Source organism: Calonectris borealis, chromosome 11, assembly GCF_964195595.1.
Source record: "Calonectris borealis chromosome 11, bCalBor7.hap1.2, whole genome shotgun sequence".
NCBI classification, from domain to species: domain Eukaryota; kingdom Metazoa; phylum Chordata; class Aves; order Procellariiformes; family Procellariidae; genus Calonectris; species Calonectris borealis.
Window position 1 is genome coordinate 10,227,130 of NC_134322.1, and position 25,058 is coordinate 10,252,187.

Below are 25,058 nucleotides of genomic sequence, written 5' to 3' on the forward strand. Positions count from 1 at the left end.
TTTATCCCGGTGTAATACAAATGACTTGAAACAAAGAGCAATCTTCAGCATCTAAAGATGTAAATTGAAAGTAAAATTGCAACGGTGTGCGAAAAACAGGAGAGAATTAAATTAGGAGTATTGCAGCAAATTTTTAAAAGGCCGTGGACAGAAAGTGTTCCAGAGTCTTGCAGTGAAGCTCATCGCAGGCTGGGCTGAGGAGTCTGACCAGAAAATTAATAGAAGACCTAGGATTTCATCTAGAAGACTATTGCTATGATCAAATAACCCAGTTGCCCATGCAGTACACTGAAGAATCTCGCTGTTCTCTGGTATTAACCTATTGCTGATTTGTTTGAGCCACACCATATTCAAACTAGGCATGTCAAGATGTCATAAGTTATACTATAGGTAGCAACTCTATTTGTAGGAAGCTGATTCCTGCTGAATTTATTCAGTGGAAGCATCTTTAGCTGTGACTGTGTCAAAGAGACAAAGAGAGCCTCATCTGACATATTTTTGTACTGGTTTAATTAAAGTGCCCCAAGTACATAGCTTTCGATGGGGTGGGGGTTTTGTTTTCGTTTTTGGTTTTTTTTTTTTTTTTTTTAAACAGCGTAACAGTAAGTAATAAATTGGAATAATTTCTCTTCCAAATTTTTGCAACGTATCAGTTGCGATAGTAAAGCGAGGTACAGTTAATAGTAAAACACAAGGCTAACCATGCTTTTCCCACCTCGAATGACTGCATGCACCGTTGTTGCAAAACCTATGTCGTAGTTATTCGGATAGACCTCGCACAGCAAGTACAACAAACGCACGTACACCTGTTCAAAACACAGAAAGGTTGGGACACTTTCTCAGACATTTGAGCATACCAGTTCATTAGGCTCAGACATATTTAGATCAACGCTGTTTTTTGATTTCTTTTTGGTGAGTTTTGTCCCAGGTTTCGGATACTTCTCCTTGCTATGAATGACCTGGATATACTGGTCATTGCTGCTGTTCTGCGGATCACTGCTGGATTCAATGGAAACGGAATCAGATTCTGTTAGAGATTGCTCCAGCTTTTGCTTTGATTTTGGTTTCACACGTGGCTCAGGGTAGTTCAGGTGCACTTTCTTGTAAGCATATGGAGGCCTGTCCAGGTCTAGCTCAAAACCATCATCCCAGGATTTGTAATGCACTCTGGCTAGATCCTTGCTCATAAGAATGTGGCCATCAGTACGTTCCCCAATGTAAAATCGTGGTGCTGGGCGAAGATCAGACAGTGAGTGAGGGCGATGGGATCTGTTCATGAATTCTCTCTCAAGTTCCTCTTCATCCTCCTCATCTTCACTGGGATGAGGGGAATACATCTGGTGTGGTGTTCGAACCACGTATCTTCTGACATTGCGTGGATACAACTCGATAATGTCTCCCGACTCATCCTTTCTGAAGTGCCTTTGCAGTCGGGAGGTAGAACGGAACGATTTTTTGCGGGACTCATTTTCATTAACAAGAAAATACCTGGTAGCATATGGTCTACGTCCCACAAAAACAGGAGCCCCTGCCCCAAGAGCATCTGGATTTACCTGCCGAATGCCTTTTCTGAAGAGAGGCTCAGAATGAACATCTTCAGTGTGCTTTTTGAAAGTCACTGGGGTGTAGGGCTTTGTTTTACAGAGCTCACTTGCACTCCCATGCACAACACTTGGGTACCTTTAGGAAGGAAAAAAAAAGGAAGGAAATATTGAGATAGACGCTTATCTATTAATGTAATTAAAACATATTAAAAATGCATTGCTCTGGAAGTCAAACATTAGATTGTAAGGGTGGAGATTACAGCATCTCCATTGTTCCAAATTTTTAGGACCAGTTTGAGAAACATAGCCTAGAAATTAGGAGGTATATTTTTCTTCCCTGGGAAAAGGCAGCAGACAATTGACCTCTCAAGTTACATTCCTGTTCTGTTTTCTTGCTATTCTGAGAACGGTTTAAAAATGCTCTTTAATCTGATCACTTGGAAACAAAACAACAGGTAGCTTAAAGCATCAGTCCGCTGATGTCCAAAACTGGTTGTCCTACAACTAGACCTGCACAGGCATTCTGCACAGAGTTCCTTCACTCTTGCTGTGTTTGTCTTGTTCATGGAAACAGTATTCTGCATGAACTATTTTAGTTACATGCCTGAGGGGAAGCTTAGTTTTTACCTTTGCTTGAGCTATGTGTAAAATCCATCAACTACATGATTTCAGAAGTTTTATAATCCTATCTCAATTAAGGGAGAGTAAAGGAGGTGGTGTCAACAGAAATCTGAATAGTACCCACGAATGAATCTGCTTTTAAAAAATTTCTCAGCTCTTTTACTGCTCCAGCAGTCTGAATACACAGCTATTTTGTAAATAAGCACAGGTATGTCATGGAGCTTCTGGAAGAAATGCCATTTCAAAACCAAAGCAGTCTTGCCTGTTTGTGATATGATCATTTCTCGGTTTCTGTACACTTGATACTGAGGGAGCTGGCGTTAAAGAGGTTGAAGTTGTGGGAGTTGCGTTGACAGGTCTTGCAACATCAGTTGAGGGCACAGTTTGGGGCACAGACTGAGAAATGGTTTGTATTCTGGTGCCTTTGCTCACAGGAGATTCAAAGTTCAAGACACTGCCATTCTTTCGGGGAGTTGAGGACCGAACAGAAGACTCCTGGCTGATAATATCACTTTCTTGCTCTGGTCTCTTGTCATTCCCATCCATATTTTGGATTCTGGCTAGAAAACAGAAATTATTACAGGAACTGTCCAGGTCTCTAAATTTAGAAGCTGCTGTGTAAATACAGCAGCTGAAATTCACCCTTCAGTCAGTCAGGGGATCCAATGCTAACAGAACCCCACTGTGTTCAGAAAAGAGAAACTGCTGTCACACTGGGAGACATGGTGATAAAGGATCGGTGGATCAGCATACTACGGTCCATGGCAGATGTAGTATTGGGGAACATAGAAAAAACACTAGACATTGCACTGTAGGATTCCAAAATGGGCAACAAGCCAATGTCTCTTTTCAAGAGCCCTGTTTTTGTTCACAATGTACACCGGTTCCAATATGAAGACGGCCTAATTCAGCGAACTGGCTGCGGTTACTGTGCTGGTCACAGCCAAAAACTGAATTTGGTTTCTCTAACAAAGGAAATCCAGCTAGGACACATACGTCAGTGCCCATAGTAGTCTCTCCTGATCACTTTATTGCTATACATCAGGTATTTCACCATTTATGTGTCCACTGGAGAGCTATAAGGGGGTCACAGTAGCATTGAGATCTAGCCATAAGGCTACTGAATCATGTCTTCTCTTTGGTTTGGCAAATTTTTACTTGTTCCTTTCACTGGGAAGTATTAGAAGGATGACATCCTTTCTGTGGCGTCTCATTGCTAAAATCTGGGAAGTGGAAGGTGCAGGTTCAAATTCCCTCAGGCACAGTAGAAAATTACATCTGAAATCTTTTCATTGCTGATGAAATATTCAACCATCTCAGGTCAAAATATAGGGGCCATTCCCTTCCTCCTCTTCTGCCTACTAGCCTCTGAATTTTATGCAAGATCTGACATGATTTGAATCATCAGAGATGCCTCCCAGGTTGTCCTGGTTTTGGCTGGGATAGGGTTAAATTTCTTCCTAGTGCTGTGTTTTGGATTTAGTAGAAGGAGAATGCTGATAACACACTGATGTTTTCAGTTGTTGCTAAGTGCCCTCCTAGTCCAAGGACAGCTCCCGTGCCTACTGACTGAGCTAGGTACACAAGATGGGAGGGAACATAATCAGGACAGCCAGCCCAGCTGGCCAATGGGGTATTCCATACCATGTGATGTCATGCTCAGTATATGAATGGTAGGCGTGATCCAGGAAGTACCGATCGCTACTTGGTTATCGGTCAGCGCGGGTGGTGAGCAATTGCATTGTGCATCACTCATTTTGTATATTTTATCATTATCATTATTATTTCCCCTTTTTTTCTGTTCTATTAAACTGTCTTTATCTCAACCCACGAGTTTTTCTCACTCTTACCCTTCCGATTCTCTCCCCGTCCCGCTGGGGGTGGGGGGAGTGAGTGAGCGGCTGCGTGGTATTTGGCTGCCTGCCAGGTTAAACCACGACACAGGTTCTGCCCTGTTGGTGGTAAAAGCAGGAAAATACCCAGTCCAAAGATCCCAGCAGAATTTAGGTATAAACTACACAACCTGTCTTTCAGTGTTGCCAAGATTAAGCCAAACTGAGCTCAAAAAACATCTAAAAGGAAGACTCTACAGGAAATACAGTTTTTAAAATGTAGTTGAACTTTCTCGTGTATGAGAAATCAAAATGGTTTTGCATCCAAGTGCTTTATTAATAGTGTCATTTCTAAAGCTCACCAACTTACCTACTGCCATCTGAACCACCTTTTTCTTATCTTCAGTTCTTTCCTAAAATACATTCAGAAGAATGAGAAGCAGTGAATTATTATGAATTAGAAAGTAAATCCACTGCTGTGTAAGGGTGAAAAATACAGGATTGGTTTTACATTGTGAAACACTGAAAGTGGCTTTAAAGATTTGGTTAGGCTAGTACTTTACTGAAGACCCACCAAATTGCATGTAAAAAAGCTTTGCACTGTACTTACTGTTTGGATCTTCATTCTCAGTTGATTGTTGGTGAATTTTAATGATCTTGCAATACTTTGTAGGTAATAGATTAGCATGCTAGAAGTAAAAGAGGTGATTATGAGTCACTTCAAATATTCTTGACAGTTTTCTCTTTGAAGGTTTATAGGTCATCAAAATGATGTACAGGTTCAGTTGCTGCTTTGTAGCATTTCCTTTATACCACGATAATGGATCATAGCCTTCTTTAAAGCAAACATACATGAAAGAAAGAAATGACACTGAAAACAGATTTAACAGCAGTTCTAATTGTGCCTATATTTTTTGCAGGTCTTTTCATTGTGCGTGTAACCCTGGGTGCATTTCTAGCTTTTTTTTTGTTTAAATTCTGGACACATTCAAAATTAAAATTTTGATAAATATTTTCTCATCTTTTTTTCCCAGTCCAAGGTTATGGAACAGAGGCACCAGAATTACAGCTGAGTTTGCACACTCATACCAATGTAATTTTGTTGACTGACTGGAATAACACCTTGTTTACACTGGCACAGCCGAGATCAGATCTGGCCTGACATAATGGATTACACTGGCTTTCAGATGAAGTAAACTCTTATAGCTAGACTTCATACCACAAACATTTACATATGTGCTTAGCCATCAGTTTGAAGCAGTCAATAGATCTACTTAAATTTGTAAATATGTTCATATTTACATGGCTGGGACCTTAGAGGAAAAAGTTACAAATAGGAAGTATTGCTTCGGTCTTTCTGATTTGTCTGAAAAGCCCACTGGTGGACAAACTCTGCATTCGTCTGTAGTTTACAGGGAAAAAAAATGATACAAAGGTACATGCAAGACAAGCGATACTTCATAGAAGCAAATCGAATTTCAAACAGCTCAAAGTAAATATTAATTCCCAGCTGTGAACAATTAGTTAGAAACTAGAGTAAGAAAGGACTTCCACTGGAAAGTCTGCAGCAAGTTATATTACATTAACACTTAAGAGCAGACCTTGATAATTGATTTATCTTGTCAGAAATCAGGATGACTGAGTAGCTTCTTTAAATGATAGACTGAGCCCTGTTCACAGTCATAAACTGAACTAATGACCATAAGGAAATGGAAAATTAATTTCTGAGGAGCTCTTGAGAGGGAAGAAGGATCTTAAAACTTCCTGGAAGCAGCAGCACTGCAAGCCTTGACGCAATATAGCGAACTTGCTCTAACACAGTATCCCAGAACAAGAAATTCCTTTTGAAAATGTGATGACAGTCCTTTCAACATATTCTCATTCCTGTCTGATCCATATACCGTATATTCAATAAGGTGTTTTTTTTTCAGGTATGCTTAATAAAATTACAATAATGCAGTGTTTGTTCCTCAGTATCAACATTTGACTCTCCAGAGATAAGGCCAGTATTAATACCATCAATATAACCTGCCTGTGAAAACCAAAGTACTTACAATAAAAGTAGTAGTGCAGGGAGGACAACCACAGGACTGCTAATGTAAGTAATCACTGTGTTGAACCATGTGGGAAAATCATTTTGAATCGTTTCAGAAACAATATCATATATTTTTTCTTGTCCACTACAAGAGGGGGGAAAAAAAAGTAGGTAAAATTAAGTTGTAAGAAATCCTAGGTACTTCAATTTTTTAAGCAGTGTTGCACTGAATAAACAAAGAGTTTCGAGTTTCATCCAAAACTACTTTGGAGCAGTATAGTGAAAGGAAAAAAAAAAAAAAGATAAAAGCAACTTGTTCATTATTTGCTTTTTAACAATTTTTCCAAAGCACAGACGCATTGGCCAAGCTTGGAGGGTGCTTGAATTGAGCCACAAGACAGTGATGTGTGCTAGATTGCTCGGTCACACGTTACATTATGTAAACATAAAAAAACCTGAACCGTGTATATAAAGCAAAACGTCGAGCCTCACTTAGAACATTGACATATTCATCTAATTAAATCTTAAACTGGAAAACATTGACAGCAGAAAAACATTGTCCTGTCTATCAACTTTTTTTTTTTAATCAGTGATTTGGGTATTATTGAATCTGATTAATTTATTGTGAGAGAGTGAAATAAAATCTTTGCAATTTTCATTAGTCCATTATAACTTACCTGAAGGGACCACAGCTTAAAGATGGCTTATATCGGGCAATAGCAAAAATTGTTGGTAACATGCATAAGAACAACATGAACAGCAACATGGCCAAGTAGAAATTATTGGATCTGTAAGAAGGCGTAACATGTTTCAGATTATACTAATCAGAGAGAAAAACAAGAGGCAACAGAAAAGGTGCAAGTCTGTATCTACATAACAAGTTCAAGATCTACATTTCTGAAAGATTAAATTCATTCTGCTATCATTAGAAAGTCTGAACAGAGCCAATTTAAACAGACTCCTAATGCTCAAAATCCTATTTGCAGTGCTCTCCAGATACCACTGCTGCAGCCAGAGAACTGTTGATAGCACCCTTCTCTAAAAACTGACCTTACTGCCCGGTTGTGTTGGGGGAGAAAAAGAACAGTGGCAGCAGTTGAGTCATCTTCAAAACATGTTAGAAATAACTGATTCTTAAAAATTAAAGATGTCCTAAATTACTTCCATTTTGAGTAAACAATTAAGATATTCATCATGATAGAAGAAAAATCGGGAAATCTGTTGTGCAATGCAACAGACAAAAGCAGATACTTCATAGCTTTCAAAGAAAGAAACATCAAGAAATAGGACTTGCAACAGTTAACACATGTAGGTTATTGTGCTCAATCAGATTTGCATGGAAGCAAAGCATTTATTTTAGGCCACATATATTGGTCTAGGAATATTCCCTGACATATTTTTCAGTTCTTGCATATCTTTAACTACTCCGCTTTACAAACCCTCCGGTTCCTCAGTAACTATGTTTTTTTAACAGACCTTTGCTATCAGTATTACTGTCAAATTGGATTGTCAACTTTCACTGGTAAAATCTCCTGTCATTTTGTTCCTATGCACAGAAGACATTTCCATTGTCTGCGTTTGATTTATTCTTTATCTTTTGTTCTTATTTTTACTAACCGAGATGCTCTGAAAACCTGCTGATGTGGTACATTACACGTTAACACAGCCCAGCTCCTCAGGTACATGAGTCCAATTAACTTGAGAACATTGAATGCTGGTAAGCAAGGTGAAAAGAAAGCTCCCATCCTGGAAAAATAATATCATGTCAGTGCTCAGTGCTGCCAGAAGGAATTTCAATAGCAAAAGAACTATGAAAAAAACAGGTAAACAGCAGCTTACTATCAACAGACAATCTCTTATTATAATACAGTATAAAAGACTCGAATATCCTACTTGAATAGGTTTCATTGGAAATCATCAGATTGACTTAGTAATCAGCCAACAAAGGACAAGAAAAATCGCTTATGGGCTACATACCAGATCATTCCTTGGTTGTAGACCAAATGCAATACATTCTCTGCAATTTTGAATTCTCCATATTCCGGCTACAAGAAACACAGTGTAGGATGAATACCTTGTCTTAATCTTTTTTTCAGATCATTTATTAGAAGCATTTGACTGAATCAGTTTGCAGACAGGACATAGCCTGAACGTCCAGATCAAATACCAACCTTTGGCAGGCAGTGGGAACTCAGTAAAACCTCCTCTGCAGCAGGGGATTAAATAAACTAATTCCTCTCTAGTTTACTTCACCTCTTTGGTTAAGGACAAAGAACAGTCCTCAGCCTTTCATGCCAACAGCTTCTTGCTAACCAAATATTACTTACCGTAATTTTCTTAAAGGGCTATATGCTTTTGGTTATTGTTTCTTGGACTGCTATCTACATTATGGATCAACATTACAGCTACAGAAAAGAGGATGTGGGGAGCAACTCCATACCCTCCTGTCTCATCTTTTATTCTGGGACTGCTCCATGATCTCATTTTGGGAAGGACAAAGATTTTTGCACCATGGCCATGGGACAAGGTTTGAGAAGAACATCCAGTCTCAGCATTTACCCTGTGCCTTCCAATTTGAACTCAGTGCGAGCTGTGCCTTTGTAGATATGCGTTACCAAGAAATTATTTATCTGTTGAAAGGCTTTAAGGACGTTCAGTACTAAGGGAAGGAACCTACCCTTAGCATCTTAGTTTGATAAAATAAAGACTGTACTTACAAATTTGCTTTCTAGATCCCAGCACCAGCAATCACTTAAATATCGGACACACAGTCCACGGAAAAAATCAATTAGCAGGATGCTTGCGACTGTGAAAATCATGTCGATAATTGAAAGCTTTAGCATCTCCTGAAATACATGTTGTTCACACATACTCAGTCATCCTGGAAGCAAACGGCTCTTTCACGTTTGTACTTGTATTTTGGCTCAAGCTTAGTATCCTGATAAAATATGATTTGAATATATAAATTATTTCCTTTTAAGCTTTTTCTCTTTGGCTTTTCCCTTACTTGTCTTTGTTCTAGCAAAGACAACAAGCTTCCAATCAAGCTCCCAATGTGCTTTCTATTGCTTGCAGCAATAAAACTCTGGTCATGATGGTTTCAAGCTTTCTTTTTAATGGCTGTTCTGAAAATTTATCTAGATAAACTGAAACGGTTTGGTTTTTCTATTGTACCCAATGCCCAGTGTTGTAATACATACTTGCTAAGTGCTTCGCAATGAGAAATGCTTATTATTCATACAGAACCAAAACCCAATGGCAGTAGGATCATCAAGCCGTAAAAGAGACCTGTTTAGTGCTTACAAATGAATGGGATTATCCTATATTTAATTGAGCTTTAAAAACGTACGATTAAATAGAAAAGATTCAATTCCAAACATTTCTAGACCATTCTGGGGAAAAAACAATCAAAAAACCCGTGAACACCAATTCTAAAAATTTCCTGACGACTGTGCAATACGGAGAGGGGCATACAAGAATAGAAGTCACACTAATAAACCTAGGAGGGTTTTTTGCTCCAGACAATCAAACAAGACCTTTAATATTGCTCACTCTGGAACAAGGAGCTCAGCAAGTCAGAAGCACGCTAGCATCATTCTTAATCTAGTGGCCTAGGCATAAGCGCAACACTGACAGAGACCAAAGTACATCGGGATCAAATGACAACTTTTGAATTTTGTCTGGTTAAAATTTCTCTCTGTATGTGTTAGTGCCACTGCTAGTCTCTCAAAGTCCACAAATGATGTACGCTTCACACGTAGGGAAGCAAAAAGTGTCATATTAAGTCTGCAGATTTTCTGCAGCCTGACTGTGGGAACATGCCTACATGGCGCTGCCACCCAACTGGCTCCATTCGTATGAACTGACAGTATTTTAAAACCTTTTGTTGTTGTTCTCTTTCTCTCTGAAGAAGTGAAGAACACTTGATTCTCTAGTGATTTACCAAGGCAGAAGGAGTAGAGACTTCAGAGACAAACAACAAAGAGCGCAATCTCATGCTTGGCTGAGGTCTGCATCCCCACCCATCCAGGCAGCAATCTGAATCTGCACAGGGTGCATGTTACTGCTTATACATTTTTATAGTCATGTTTCTCTGTATAAGTTTAATAGGATGTATCCTATTAAAATAGGATCTCTATCACGCACCTGTAGAGATCTGCCTGTGCAGAGCTGAAGACAGAGACTGAAGCCTGGCAAAAGAACATCTGTACAACACTAAACACATTGTAGGTACTGAACAAAAAACAAAGCTTCTGTCTGTGAGCATATCACTTTGTGTAGTCTTGGCCAAATTCTGGAATTTAGACAAAGAAAAGCTCTAAAATTGAACACAGCACAACATGATTTTAATTTTTTATCAAATGTGGATTAGGAACAAGTTGATGACATAATAAAACGATTACGTACTTGACCAACATACGTCTCCCAGCACTGATCCTGTGGGTTCTGGGTGTTGTAGTTAAAGGAAACTGTTTTGTTAACCAGTGAGCCAGAGACTGTCAAGCCTTGAGTGCGACTCTCTTCCAATGTGACAGTGCCGTTTCTCTTAATTTGTACATCAGGAATAGTTGTAGATAAATTGTCTTCTTTAGAAAAAATTTTGGTTGCTAAGAAGTTGGTAGAATTACTTGCATTGTTGTTAACGTCAGAGTCCTGAAATAATAAATGTCCCGAAAGCTACTTTTTCAACTGTACATACATGCAGATGTCTGTACCTTCTACGACGTACACACATAGAGGCATTTCTTCATGTTTTTTCAAGCAGCAGTTAGGTGACTGTTAAGTAGCTGTGAACATATGGAGTCAGATGGAACTTGTAAGGACAGTACTGAAAGCTGATTTTAGGTAGCTGGAAATATTTGGCCTGAAGTGATGGCTTTTTTTTTTGATTTTAAGCAATGCCCAGAAATCTATTTAACGTGTTACATCAGCAATCAAATGGATCCAGTTATCCTAAAAAAACTACAAGTAGTTGTAAATGAACATTACAAACTAAACTTAACTTTACAATCCTATCAAACTGTAATATGTTTTAATCCATTTCAAACAAATTTTTGTCTGACTTCATATCTATTACAATAAATGGAATTCTGTCTATAAAGTCTACAAGCTTTACACATCAGAAAACATCAAGTTAAACTTACAGTGACACTCATACTGTCCACTTTATCCAGGAGAGCAATGATTAAACTGTAGAGGTTTCCCAGGTATAGAACAAGAACCCTGAAAACAGGAAGAATAAGATATGGGTTACTGGCATCGTTATCCCTTTGACTTCTCATACATTCTCTGGTTTGGCTGAACTAAAACATGCAACCAGAACACATCTCTTCCTCCCTTTCTCCCCACATATTTTCTACGCTGCATAATGCCCGTACCTGGCAAGCTGGAAGCGAAGAGTGGTCCTTGGATGATACATCTCCAGAGCTGCCACAAGTTCAAAAGCAGAGGGTGCAATCATTGTAATCAGTGACACAACTACGCTTACCTACAGAACAGGGAGACACAGCACTTTTGTAGCTTTTCATGTAGATGTTCTGTCGTACCTTGAGTGCTGATTGAAATACTGCTGATGCATGTGCTTTGGTAATTGCTTTTCTTGGAGGAGATGCTTTAACAAGTTATTCTTGACATTAGTAATAACAGTAGTTAGGATCCAAAATTATAAATCTGGAATACCATTCAGGAATCTTTACTCCAGGCATTGTAGCTTTAAAGTTACTACTTCATTAATTAAAATAAAAACTTAACATGTGGGAAATATGAAGCCAGCATCTTCCTCTGAGATGGATGAGTAGCTTCTCCATACCTATTCACTTACTACTCTCAGTATCCACTCACTCCTCTGGATGGAAGTGCTCACAGAATATTCAGTATCCCCCCGCTGAAATCAACAGCTATTGTCAAAGCTGATTCCTTTCTAGTCCGTTGGCCCAGTGTTCACTCAGCTTAGTCATGGGCACAAAAGGAGATTTGTAAGTGACAGGAGAGTTTATGCTTTGTCCTCACAAAATAGGGGCCAGCTAGAACTGCAGTCTCTGTGAAATGAGGACCTGCAGCATCCCCCTGCCCACTTCAGCTCTGCTAACACCTTGCTGCAGAGCAGAGGGAGCAAGTGTGCGAAGCCAGACCCAGGTAACCACCACTCTGCCCTCTCGTTCCTCATTTCTCCTGGCTAATCTCTTGCGATTTACACCTCGGTGCACACTATTGCCACAGAGAGCCCCGAGACAATAATCCTGCATCTAACATAGAGGTGGCATAAAGACAGTGTACCTCATTTTTTTCCCAAAGAGTCAATTCCTTTTTGGTGCGCTCTAACCTTTGGGATCGATCCACGACAAAGTATATGATGTAAATACTTCCAGCAAGCGAGAGAAGCACAAGGATGTTTGCAATAATTCTTAAGCTTATAGTCACTGCCCTAGGAAAAAAAAAAAGACACAGCCAGTACTGTAGGTTGTCTTATGACACCAGGGCTCTTTTCTAACATGGTTTTCAGAAGTACGAGACAAGCAGATTAGCACTGCTATCTGCATTGAAACAGTGCTTTGAAAAGTGTCTCTGATCTTATATACGTACAAGTTTTTGCTTTTCTTCTTTTCCTGCTCTTCCAATATAGCTTCCTTGAAAGAAACACAGCATTATCATTTTAATAGTGTTCCACAAAAATAACACATATATCTTTCACAGAAGGTATCAAGTATACTAATAAAAAACTTCACATCCTGGAAGTGCAAGTAGATAAATACCTCTCTGCCCTGCATAGCTTTTTAGGAGTGATAAGTGAGCTTAAATAGTGAAGGAGATTTCTGAGAAACAAATACACAGTAATAAAATACTTGTGCACTTTCAGTCATGCATGTTCACTGGGGTACAACCAGAGGTTTACACTACCGGATCTTTTTGCAGGACGTGCCTATAGAATCCATATGTCAGTAATGTAATACAGAACTGTCAAAAGTTATCCTCAGTCATTGAAATAACTAAGTATCATAGCTTATTAGTTTATCCTTGACACAATTTGAAGTAATTTTGTTCAATGACTTAATGAGAATACACCAAATTTGGGAAATAAATTACTTTTGATGAAAACCACATCTGTTCTTAAATTCTAAATGGAAAACATCTGTATTTAAAGCAATTTTCTAATATTGAGAGAGCTGTAAGATGTCCCTAGGCCATTTGTTATGGAGAGATGAAATAAATGAGTGTTTTCACATTGTTAACATGAATTTGATTCTATTACTCAATGAAATTGCATCACAAGCAAATTTGTTTCTAGTTATCTAACTTCTTGTCACACATAGAGTGGCATTAAATAAAACTCTGAAGAAGAAGAACACAATGGCCTTGCTGGGGCAGAGTGACAGTGTCAGCAAGTATGGTGTGACTGCAATACCACACAGAGATGCAACACCAGCCCTCCCCTACGCAAACAGATCTCTAAATGAATACCAAAAAACAATAGGAAATGCAAGGGAGTGAGAGGAAAGACTTATATAGCTTACAGATTAACAAACAAATCAACTCCAAATAATTTGAAGGTCAGTTGCTCACCCTAATGCTATTAACTATGGCAGCAGCTTTGCTCTCTGCAGCCTCAGGGTTTCCTATTAAATAGTCCCAAGCACAGAACAGTCTCCAACAGAAAGTGTAATTTTCATCAGAGGCACTTGCTAAACTCATTCTTGAGTTCTTTGCCATTCTGTAAAAAAATAAGAAATATTCAACTGTTGTTAATGTGTGAAGATGAATATGAAGGAAATCACTGGTTTGGTTCATAGTTTTCAGATGTCTACACCTTTAGAACTACCAAAAGTTTGCAGCAATTACTGTCACCGTTGGCAGTTTTCTGAAGAAAATAAAAGAGGGTGAAGTTCAAAGCATGAACTTCACTTTCATTCTAGTGCAGAAGTGACTCACTGTGGAAGGGCATTTTGATATTTACATTCTTTATAGCTGACAAATAAAGCAAATAAATCTCACTAGAGCTGTGGACTTAAACATATTTCAGTTTTATGATCTTCAGGTAGGACGCAGCTGGAAGATACTACCACTAAGATCACTATTACTGTAATTACAAGCTAGGCAAAACTAGTGATCATGCACAAGATCTGTTTGTTTTCTGTATTGTTTTCACCCTCAAAATATATGCTATTGTCAAATAGAAACCCACTGCTGTTTTACAGGCTTTGGGAAAAAGAAAGAAACCCCCACCTACTCATCTCAGATAGGCAAGATGGCAGAACATTGCAAAGTGTAAGAAATGAAATAAAGATTAATAGCTTATGAAAGAAAGGGCATCCAAAAGGACAATGTTAAAAGGGGAACTGTAAGCAGCTAAGCAAAGAGTCAGTGAGCTAAGTCAGAAGGAGAAGAGCTAATCATATCCAGCAACTGCAGATATCAGCGACCCTTGGCACAAACCAGCAGGTAGAATAAAAATAAATGAAAAGGGAAGGTTTGGCTTCAAAGCTGAGAGTTGTTACAGGCAGCGCCAAAAATGTCCTTGGACTGCACTGTGCTGGATAAATAGGTATCCAGAAGGGAAGGAAAAGCAAATCAAGAGAGGATAGAGTGACCTTGCCCCTCTCCAAGCATTGCACATTCCTGGATTTATGGTCAGTGCAAGCAGTCTTGCTCTGTGCTAAGTAACTCCTAGTCCTGGCCCTTCGACAGCAAAGAAATTAGGCTGACATTCGAATGGGATGCCACATACTGGCTGAAACAGTGCAAATGATATTATATTACATCTAGGATGGAATTTTTGTGTTTGTATTTCAATAGATGGGAATAATAACACTGAAAGCATTACACTTAAAATATAAATTTCTGTCATAGCAATATTTATAGCAGAAAAGAGGAAAACAGAAAGGACTTCCGTGAGTGTCGGACCTTACGCTATACAAACACAAAGCCCACAGGTCATCTTTCGTGCTGCCCTCCTTTTATAGACTGGGAAACTGGAGAGAGAGCAAAGATAAATGATAGCAAGATAAAGAGCAAGCTAGAATTAAACTCAGTCTGCCTCCCTGATATTAGCAGACTTGAACAGCTTAATAGAACTATGCAGAATAAATACAGAAGAAATGGGATAAATACACCATTAACGATTGCCTGAACACAGAAGCTTCTGAACAGCAATAAATGGGAAGTCTTACTTTTTTAAGAGAATGATGAAGCTGTAAGCAAACACTGCCATTCCAACAAGGAAGTAGGCAAGAGGCAGCCGATATCCAGCTTTCCCAATCTTCCTGTCACGACCGTAGTAGCCATAAAACAAAACAGAGTACTGGAGGTAGCCCTGCAAAGACCAGAGCCCGTAAGTAAGAGCAGTAACTAACGATTACAACAGAATAGCGATAGCGAAACAATAAAGAGTGCTTTTAGTCTTGCCCCTAGTGACCAGATGGTGTCCAGGTCTTGAGCAGATGCAATGTGCTCCTTGGGAATGGTCTTGCTGACTGTGCTGCCGAACGGTGCTCCGGCCAGTAGCTGGAAGAGAGAGAAGGTCTGGGAAGCTGTGCGAGCCCGTCTGACCTGGGGCTGCACAGCAGAACCCACCAAGAGCTGCCCGCTCGGATGATACTGTCAGGATAGCGAGTATTGGGTCATTCCTCATCCTAAACTAGAAACTCCATGAGAAATCCTGCATTCGTTTTCGACTAGACCAGATGGAGTTTTTTGCTATCTGTGGTCTACCTACGAGGAAACTTATTGCTCTGTAGACAGCTTCAAAATGGCTGAGAAATTAAGAGAGATCAACTGAAACCATTAACAAAATAGCTTTAAAAGTTATATTTGTTTTAATTTAAGCATTTTTAAATTAAATATGACAGTGTTTGATCTCAAAATGGTATTTCAAGATTAAATCTACTTTTCCTTAAAAAATGAAAGTGAATACCTTTCTTATTTCAGTTTACTTTTTTGTTTGTTTGGGAAGTACTTACTTTTTTTTTAGTTTAGCCAATGAGAAGAGAAATCAGATACTCCCATGTTTTCTGATAATGTTATTAAAGCACAGGTTAGGTGAGGCAAAATAATATTTATGAATAATTTAACAAAGTTAACAAATAGCCTTACTCGCATGCAAGAACTAAACAAAGTTGTGGCTGTTCAGAACTTCCAGAAAATGATTTCAAACGGACAATAATCCAGAGTCTGGAGAGGGATGTTATGTTTTTCTGCCTGTAAATGACACTAACGGGACTTGAGCGTACTCAACACCAACTACAGCTTTTAGGATTTCGTTCTCCATTTTAGTAATCGGATACAAACATATTCTGTAAAAGCATTAGTACCATGTTGACAAAATATCATCTCTAACACTATTAGCAAAAATCTCTTATCCTTTGGCAGAAAAAAAACTCTTAATAGGGGAATTTATTTTAAATAATTCATTTTAAATTGTACGTTTCAAATTGATGTATGCCTTTAAGTGTGGCATTTGTTTAATTCAGAAAGGAAAGCGCAACAGTAAGCATTTTTCTGTAACTATTAACAACGTGTTCTTACCTCTGGTAAGACTACAAATGCTCCTGTCATTATGGTAAGTACAATATTGATTCCGAATAGCCATCTTAAGAAGATGAAGTAAGAGGCAACTCCAGACCCAAAATGACCTTAAACCGCAGAAAATAGTTATCTGAGTTCCACAGTCTATAAAAGCTCATATCATTTATTCATGAAATATTATTTGAATAATAAAACAAAAACCTTTCTTATTCAGGCAGGGCATACAGCAAAGTAGACAAAATGTTAACATGTCATTGAGGAAAATACAATTCCAACACAAACTCTGTTGGGGAAGTCTCATGACTACCAGCAGCATCTACGCAAGAAGCTGCTAAGCTGGGTGACATCACGCATCCCGTTTCCTTTACCACTGAAGCACAGAGGTATGACCTGACTGCTGATGTAGTGTTAAGGGCTGCTTTAATTCAATTCAAAGACTCAAGGGCTGGTGACACAAGTTACAACCACACCTAACCCTGGGCAGATCTGGGGATGTTGGCCCGAGGATGCTGCCCCATGGGCTGTGATAAACTATAACCAAATCTTGCTGCATTTTCAGAACCACAATGGGACAAGTTTGACTTTTTAAAAGTTACCCCCCACTAAGACCATAAATGAGAACTGTGCAGTGTCTAAGGCAACAGGAAAAGAGGAAAAAGCAAAGTTTTAAATGAAAACGTCACAGCTGAAAGTTTGCATTTAACTCTCTCCCAAATATTATTTATTTAATTCAGTAAATTCAAAAATAAACCCTAAGACTTTTTGCTAAAGCATTTTAGCAAGTGCTTTACTGTTCAATACCATTAAATCTTTATACTTACTCTCGATTTTCTTTATTCTCATTTCCCAAGGAATAAAGATTACCACAAAATTATATGCAAGTCGAATAAACTTCCTCCAAAGCTGAGAAGAAAACAGAGAAATGAGAAATATGACACTTTTGCATGTAAAAAAATAAAAAATAGAAATGCAGAGTATTTTGCTCATGTCTCTTTCATCTTGTATCACAAGAAATATTACAAACACTAATTACTAAGATCTTAGAGCATGTCCGTGGGTAAGGTGGGTAAAGCAAACCATGGTGGGTTTTAGAAACACATAAAACATGGGGGTCACCGGAGTCCTTGACTCTGCTTACCAGCCAGATGCCAACAAAGGTGAGACAGAGCACCCTTTATACACCCCTGAGGGCACAGTCAGGAGCCACCAATCTACATCTTTTACACATAAAGACTGTGAGGAACCCACAGAAGGAAGCCAACGGGCGCTATTCCCTGTCGCCTTCTCCATGGTTGGGGGCTGCGGAGGGGAGGAACTGCAGAGGAGGGCCAGGCAGCGGCTGCGGGCAGCAGAAGTCATCCAAGTTGGGTATTGCTGGGGCACCTGGCCTCTCTGTAATTTATGAGGGGATCCCGCTGCACTACACCTAATTAACTTGATTTCTAGACAAACAAATGAACAGACAACTAACTTCAAATTTAAGAGAAGCATAATGCCTTAGAGGAAATTTTCTTAGAGGAAAAATAAGCTTTTGTATTCAGCAGCAGCAAATTCAACTACTGTGTTGTCAGGTCTGTGTATTACAACTGACACCTGCAGAAAACCTGTGGTTATATTTTGTAGAGTCTTTATTCAACCTCCATTTTTTGCATGGTCAGAGGAAAGCATCTTCCTGCACGCAGTGGGGTGTGCATACGCGTGTGGGAGAAGAAACAATATTTGCATGTGCAAAATTGAGTGCAGTTTTTGATTTGTTGAATTAGAGATATAACTCTGCAGTATCAACAGAAAAATAATATTCGTGTATCATGCATTATAAAGTATTTTTAGTACAGCTAGGTATTAAAAAAAACCCCTATATTTTAGGCAGCAGCAGTGTCAATATATATCCTATAATCTAATCTCGTAAAACCAAAGAGGAGTAAATAATATTTTAATTACTGAATATATCATCAATCTCTTTGACCGCAGTTAATTAATTTTTATGGTGGTATGGGTATTTTATTGCATGAATGGGAAGTACTTTTATTAAACAAAGAAATTGTAGATGCTGTGAATTGTGTGGGAATTGCTGGGATTGCAACTTTCATTTGAAAACAGGGTTCACAAGGCTGAGAAGGGAATCAAGCAGCTTGTGCCAGTTGTACGGCAGATTTATAAAGTATACAGAGGTGTCCATGTAGGAGTAGTATTTGTTAAAATTATAATTAGATAGCATCTCCTCTTTTCCTGCCTACTGCATACCTGAACAGATAATTTATACTCTTAGAATCCAGAGTATGGGCATCTGGCAATAATTGCAAATGTAAAAAAATACAATGCAAATATAAAATAATTGAAGTGAAAAGGAAAAATGCTTTCAGTGTCAAAACAGTAAAAGATATTTTAACTTCAATTTTCATAAATAATAGCATGAATGGATTGTCCAATTACGAACAGTGTGTATTTTGCCAATTTTAAAAACTTATTTAAAAATGTATACACTTAAAGTTGCATTTTATTCTTGGCACATGTTCAACCATTGAGTTCTTAATTTTGATGATGCTTGTTTTGCTGTGCTACAATTTTTGTCTCCTTGGTCACCATGCTATTTTCTGAGAAAATATGTGAAAATGAAGCCCTTCCAATTAAAAAAAAAATGCAGCTCATTCTGTTGCATTTGCTGAATTTAGCCCTGATGTAAAGGCTATATTCCCTAATTTGTGCTAGGAAAAAAGAATACAGTTCCCCTACACATAATGAGTGGTGCTAATTAACTGCTGAATTATATCCCTGTGCTGAATATCTTCAAGCAAATACACACAATAGAGGCAATTAGATTAGATACAAACTTTTATTCATTGTGAACTCTAAGATGAAAGCCTCCTTTTTTTTATAGGAAAGGGAATACGAACAAGTAACGAGCCCAATCTCTGATTTGCTGACATGTATTGCAGACCCTTAGCACTTCTCTTTCTAGCTCACATCCTAGTTCCACTCAAGTCAAAGGCAAAAACCAGTATTTATTTTAACAGCATTTGTTACTTCTGCATTTGCCACACATGCAAAGGCAGAACAAGGAAAAATGACTCTTTCCTACCTTGGAAAGTAGTACTTTTAACCTTTGCTGTGGGCCAACACCACAGAACAACAGATACACATGCAGCCTTTCATTTGTTCACGTGAATAAAATACATGGTGTTCTATTTTACTGTTACAACCCTGCCTTTTTGAATTAAGGTAAGTTACTCATTAAAAGCCTACTCATTATAATGACAAAAATATTCTTGACTGCTTGGATGACTAAAGATCTATTCTCTGTTGGTTGCATATTAAGGACAGTTTCCTACATGTTATTAATTTCCAGAAATTAGGGCCAGGGTCTATTTTCAGCAGTGTAAATAGATTTGGTAAGATTAGATTCAAATTCTTTGAGTATTATGCAAGCAAAAACCTTCTGTAACAATGTATTTACCATAAGCTACTGTAGGATTGTCTTCCAAACTAAAAGCTAAATGAATTTTTCATATTAAACTATTGAACTGTGGCCCCAGAGTCTGGTGAAATAGCTCTTCTGAGAATACTGGCATCGTGTTGTTGGTATCCCATTCCCATCACCCCCTCTAGCAGGCATCAACATTTGTAGATTATTTGAGAAGGAAGCTTATATGGCATTAATAGAAGGACATCCATCCGTCGACACATCAAATTAGTCTGCAAAAATGTACTTACTAAATTCACAATAGGAAAAAAAAAAAAAAAAGAAGCTTTTAACTGCTTTTTCCTCCCTCTGCAGAGTTCCTGAGTTGGAGATCAGGACTGCATAGCAAACATACGCTTCTGTGAATGAAAACTGCAGATGACTATTGGTATAGAAAAGAGCTGTAATTTAAGAAAAAGCAGCCGTACCTCTGCACCAGCGGCTTGGTAGCCTCTTGTTCTCGTGAGCCTCCCTTCATACTTCAGCACGATCTCCTTTGCCTGCCTGCACAAGAAGGTGGAAGTTTATTTTACATTGATCCCGTTACTCGGAGCCCCTTATTCTGCACAAGCAGCAACTAGCAAAGTTGCCAAATGCTCTGAAATACTATCGTGGACTGTCTCACCATAAAATCCGTAACCAGGCAAAGCTTTTTTTTTTCTTATTGAGGTTTTTACTGACACTTTAAAACCACTGAGAATTTTCTCTGAGAAAACTGGCACAACCTAAATGAGTAAAGTAAAAAGATCCCCATTAATCTTATGTGGATACTAACACCTCTTCTGCAAATACGGTGTAGCGCTCTTGTGAGATGCAAAGAGGTGCGTGTTCGTCTGGTCACACGCAGTCTTTGACCTCAGCAGAAGGTGGATGGGGACCACCAAAACCTCATCAACAGGAGCAGGAAGGCAGCAAGTCACAGACTCTGCCTAAGAGAGAAAAATCTCTCTTTGCTTCCGAGATTACACAAGGGCTCTACTCCTGGTAGGGATTACTCATGACTAAAATGCCATCCTAGCATCGTATAGGGTTTTAAGAGAAAGATGCCAGATGAAAAGGAAAAATAAAGCAAGCCCCACACTGATCACGCTGCGAAAGACCTGACACCATTTAGACAGGTGGCCCAAAGAGTTAGGGACCAACCCTTTCACTGTAAATTTGGAATTATGAATATAATAATTGCAATCTTAAGCTGTGAAACATGTTATTACTACACTGAAGTACCTTTTAAACCTACCAGTGTCCAGTATTTACTGCTATTTACAATATATTACCTGAATATTATGACCAGCTTCTGTTCTCATACCATGCAATCGTCACATGCCATTACTTGGAAAACAGCAGACTGTTTTTCCTTTTTGGGACAGTGAGACAATTTAGCTTAAAAACTTATTACGAAGCATTACCAACAGCCTTTCCTTAGACCACTTAATAGCTGACACACTGTTTTAATAGTTAATAGCCAAAGCGTGATTTGTTGCTCTCTCTTCTGAACAGTGGCTGTCACAGGCATGCACTGGAGACAACTTCACCTGCACTTTCCACCCCGAGGCTGCTGCCTTCAGCCAGCTCTCAGATCTTGTGCGAGCATCCTCATGGCATGCTTCCCTAGCAGCTCGTAATCATTTCTGTGCACAATCCCTTCCAGCTTACACTGAAAAACTTGTGAGGCTGGAAGCACTCTCACAGTCAGTGAGCCTGAAAGCTTTCGTGCAAACACCTTTACCTGAGTGCCCTCAGCTTCTGCCTCATCGGCCACGGCCGGCAGCGGATGTTGGACATAATCTCCTTCTGGTACTGGATGTTCTGAAAGATCTGCTCTGGGTCATGGCTCTCAGCCTTTTCTTCACCGATATCATCGTCCGAATTGCTGGCAGCCCGGCACGCACCCCACGAGAGGAAAAACAAGACAAATTATTCCCATTCAGATCCCCAGCAAACTGTTGGTTTGCACAGGATCTAACCTATTAGAGCAATATAACAGCAGTGAGCTAGGGACCTCGCATGACCTTATTGTTTTAAAGTTGATGAATAATTTGGATACTTTCCCCATCTCCAGGTTGTGCCTCTTTTCCTCCCCACTGCTGGCTGCTCAGTCATAAATTATCTCCGCTCCCTACCACAAATCCCAGTCTTTCCTCTCCGAGTGTTTCCAACCATACAGCTTGTACATCACGCTAGCAAGACACTGTATATTTTTCTGGAAAGTGCTGTCTAAACATTTCCAGCAAGAGCACTTAACATTCATTTATTCACCACGTGGTGTTAGCCTTTTATTTTGATTGTAATAATGATAAAATATTTTCTTGTTAGAATGGGGGAAACAGATACTTAGAATGTGCTTGCCCTTCGTTCCCGTTCCCTGCAGAGGGGGCTGGGAGCGTGGGACCCCACACACCAGGAATTACTCGTCCCTGTAAAAAGACTCATGTGCTTTGATGCAGATTTCCGTGGATGATTATTAAATCATCTTTTCTGATGCTGTCACCATATTTGCTAAGCTACAGCTCTCTCAGTTCTCTGTTTGAAACAGCATATTGTATGTGAAACAGCAGCAATATTCATTCTTGCAGAGGCCTAGGTCTAAAAAACCTGTGGTGACTGTTTTCCCCAAATGGAATGACGAGATCTGAACGACTGCAACAACCACCAGCTAGGAAGTTTTCTAGTTGCATTGCTATGTACTTGTGGGAAAAGTTCCCTGCAATTTTGCTGAAAAAGCAACACCTTTTAATCACTCAGAAATAAATCATAACCCAAACCATGCCTTGTAAGAACATTCAAAGGACTTAATTCATCGGACCACTGATCCATCGGTCCACAGTCCTGTCCCCTCGGTCACAGGGGACATTCAAGGGAAATGCGTAGTTACACAGGAAAAGCATAGAGAGATTTCTCACCCTGCTATACCCTGAACTCATTGGAGTTACCCTGTTTTACGTACAATGTTTTTGTTGCAGTATGAAACATGACTTGTGAAAATAAAAAACCAAAGAGGTTTGAAATACATCTGAATATAGAGAGAAGAGTGATTTTTCTCACGCTCCTTTCCATGTTACCACACTCTGTCTAAATGACAGTAAAAGAGAAGATCCCACTTTCATGCTAGATAAGGCAGATTTGCACTTCAGGAGAGAGGAGGGTCTCTTACCTGTGGGGCGGCTCCTGGTAGGTGTAGATGCCGGCGTGTCGCTTCACCGTCCGATACTTTTTGCAGGACTTGGCAGTTTTTGCTGGAGCAGAGCCCGTCGCTGCTGCCATGGTGGCGGCTGCCGCCCGCACCAGGTGAAACTCTGCCGCGCTGGAAGGAAGCCTTTAGCTCGCTGGTCAGATGTCTTGTAAGCAGCCAAACGTTATTAAGTAGAGAGCAGCGAGCGACTGTGAGCCCTGCGGAGCGGAGGATTGCTGCCTGCGCCCGGTGCTCCAGCAGCCGAGAGGACCCTGCACGCCTTAAAGCGGCAGTGCGCGGCAGCCCCTGCCAGGGTGCTTTTAAGCGAGATGGGGAGCAGAGTCCAAGGGTGGGCCAGCTGCAGTCCTTAATTCAGAGCCAAGTTTCCCTTGTGATGGATGAGGTATTCCTTCAAAGCGCCATCCCACTGCACCACGCTGGCCTGCTCTGGGTGATGTTTCCAATGAATGCACTGGACATACTGTTGACATCTTTGCTTCACGCGCTTGAGAGAATGTTATTGCTCGAGTAAAGCAAGACAGTTTGCATTTTAGCCTTGACTAACAGAGAAAAATGCAACGTCATTCTCCCACAGGACTTCCAGATCCTCTCCCGGAGGATAGCCCTGACAGAATGTGTGGTTGCTGCTTTCCTGGGTCCCAGCCCCAACCTCTCTGCATGACCTCCATTCGTTATACCTGAATTTATGGCTTTTCTCTTGGAGGTAACCAAAATACCTGCTATTCAGATGAGTACAGATTACCAAGCAATTCACTTTTTCTTGGTAGGTGTAATATATTAATTCTGCTCAATTCCGTTAATTTCTGTATCATCTTTAGCATTTACAATAAGCATTAACTAGATTATTGATAATAATAATGGTTATCCTTAGAGCTAAAACACTGGAATGCATTACCATCTGATGCTCATTTCCCATTTCTTCAGTTCTACTACTTAACTAATTTTATTACAAAATTAATTTAATAGATACTATATTTAACAGAGAATCACTTTAGAAGACAACAAATGGACTGGTGCTTTGAGCTTGAGGACCCCGTAATTAAGTAACTATTTTCTCTCTCACTTTCTGTATGTCCTAAGGCAAATTCTTGCACTTTTATGCCTCATTTTCCATCCTTAAATAAGGACAGCATTTCTACATTTCACAGGAATGATGCACTCAGTGCCTATCATATGATGCTTACATATTATTACATCATTAACTAGCATCATAAGGGCATGAACTTCCTAATTCACTCAAAATGTTCATGTGCATAGTAAAACTGATAGCATAGCAAAACACCAGTTTTCAGTTTCGATTGACTCAACCAAAATACAGTAGCAATAGCTTTGACTCAGTTTACATCTACCCAGAAAGTAATCCATCCATTTAATCAAAGATTAACGACTGGGCAGCCGACATACTCTACTTGCCAGCAGTCATGTTTTCATGGCGAAGAGTCCCCTGACACTGTTCCTACAATCAGCTCCAACACCATCTCTCCATCAGCATCTCTGTGATACTGGTGTTGGGTTGTCAGGACAGCACAGACTGCTCCAAGCTTTGCTGGGACCAGGGCAGCTGAAGAACTTGACACATGGTCAAGTGGATTTCCAGTGCCTTTCTCTATTGTAGAAGTTGCGGGTATTCTGGGTCACATATTAAAACAGAGCAAAACAGACCAAGAAAACTTGATATGAATAGTTTCTGTGGCCATAATTTGATGCTCAGAAGATGGAGGAGAAAGGAAGGGTTTACAGAGAGTTTTCACTTGTTCCTAACTTGGTATTTTCTCTCCTTAATAGCTCTGTGCACAATGCGGCAAGGGTTTCAGTTACATAAATCAATGGTCTGTTGTAGTTAACTTTTATTTGCAGC

The 25,058-nt window shown here is 39.5% G+C and overlaps 1 protein-coding gene across 1 annotated transcript; it reads right to left on the minus strand.

Moving 5' to 3' along the window:
* Positions 1-144: 144 nt before the first annotated feature.
* On the minus strand, positions 145-23,664 carry TMC3 (transmembrane channel like 3). Its single transcript, XM_075159945.1, has 22 exons — positions 23,162-23,664; positions 21,737-21,880; positions 20,439-20,514; positions 17,372-17,453; positions 16,551-16,657; positions 15,432-15,530; positions 15,197-15,339; positions 13,593-13,740; positions 12,615-12,658; positions 12,309-12,456; positions 11,411-11,520; positions 11,177-11,255; positions 10,440-10,685; positions 8,750-8,878; positions 8,010-8,077; positions 7,650-7,778; positions 6,710-6,820; positions 6,052-6,177; positions 4,608-4,686; positions 4,368-4,410; positions 2,428-2,725; positions 145-1,680 (listed from the first exon to the last, which is right to left on the minus strand). Exons 1-22 carry the CDS (start codon positions 23,269-23,271, stop codon positions 840-842), a joined length of 3,360 nt encoding a protein of 1,119 aa, XP_075016046.1. The 5' UTR covers positions 23,272-23,664; the 3' UTR covers positions 145-839.
* Positions 23,665-25,058: the final 1,394 nt, after the last annotated feature.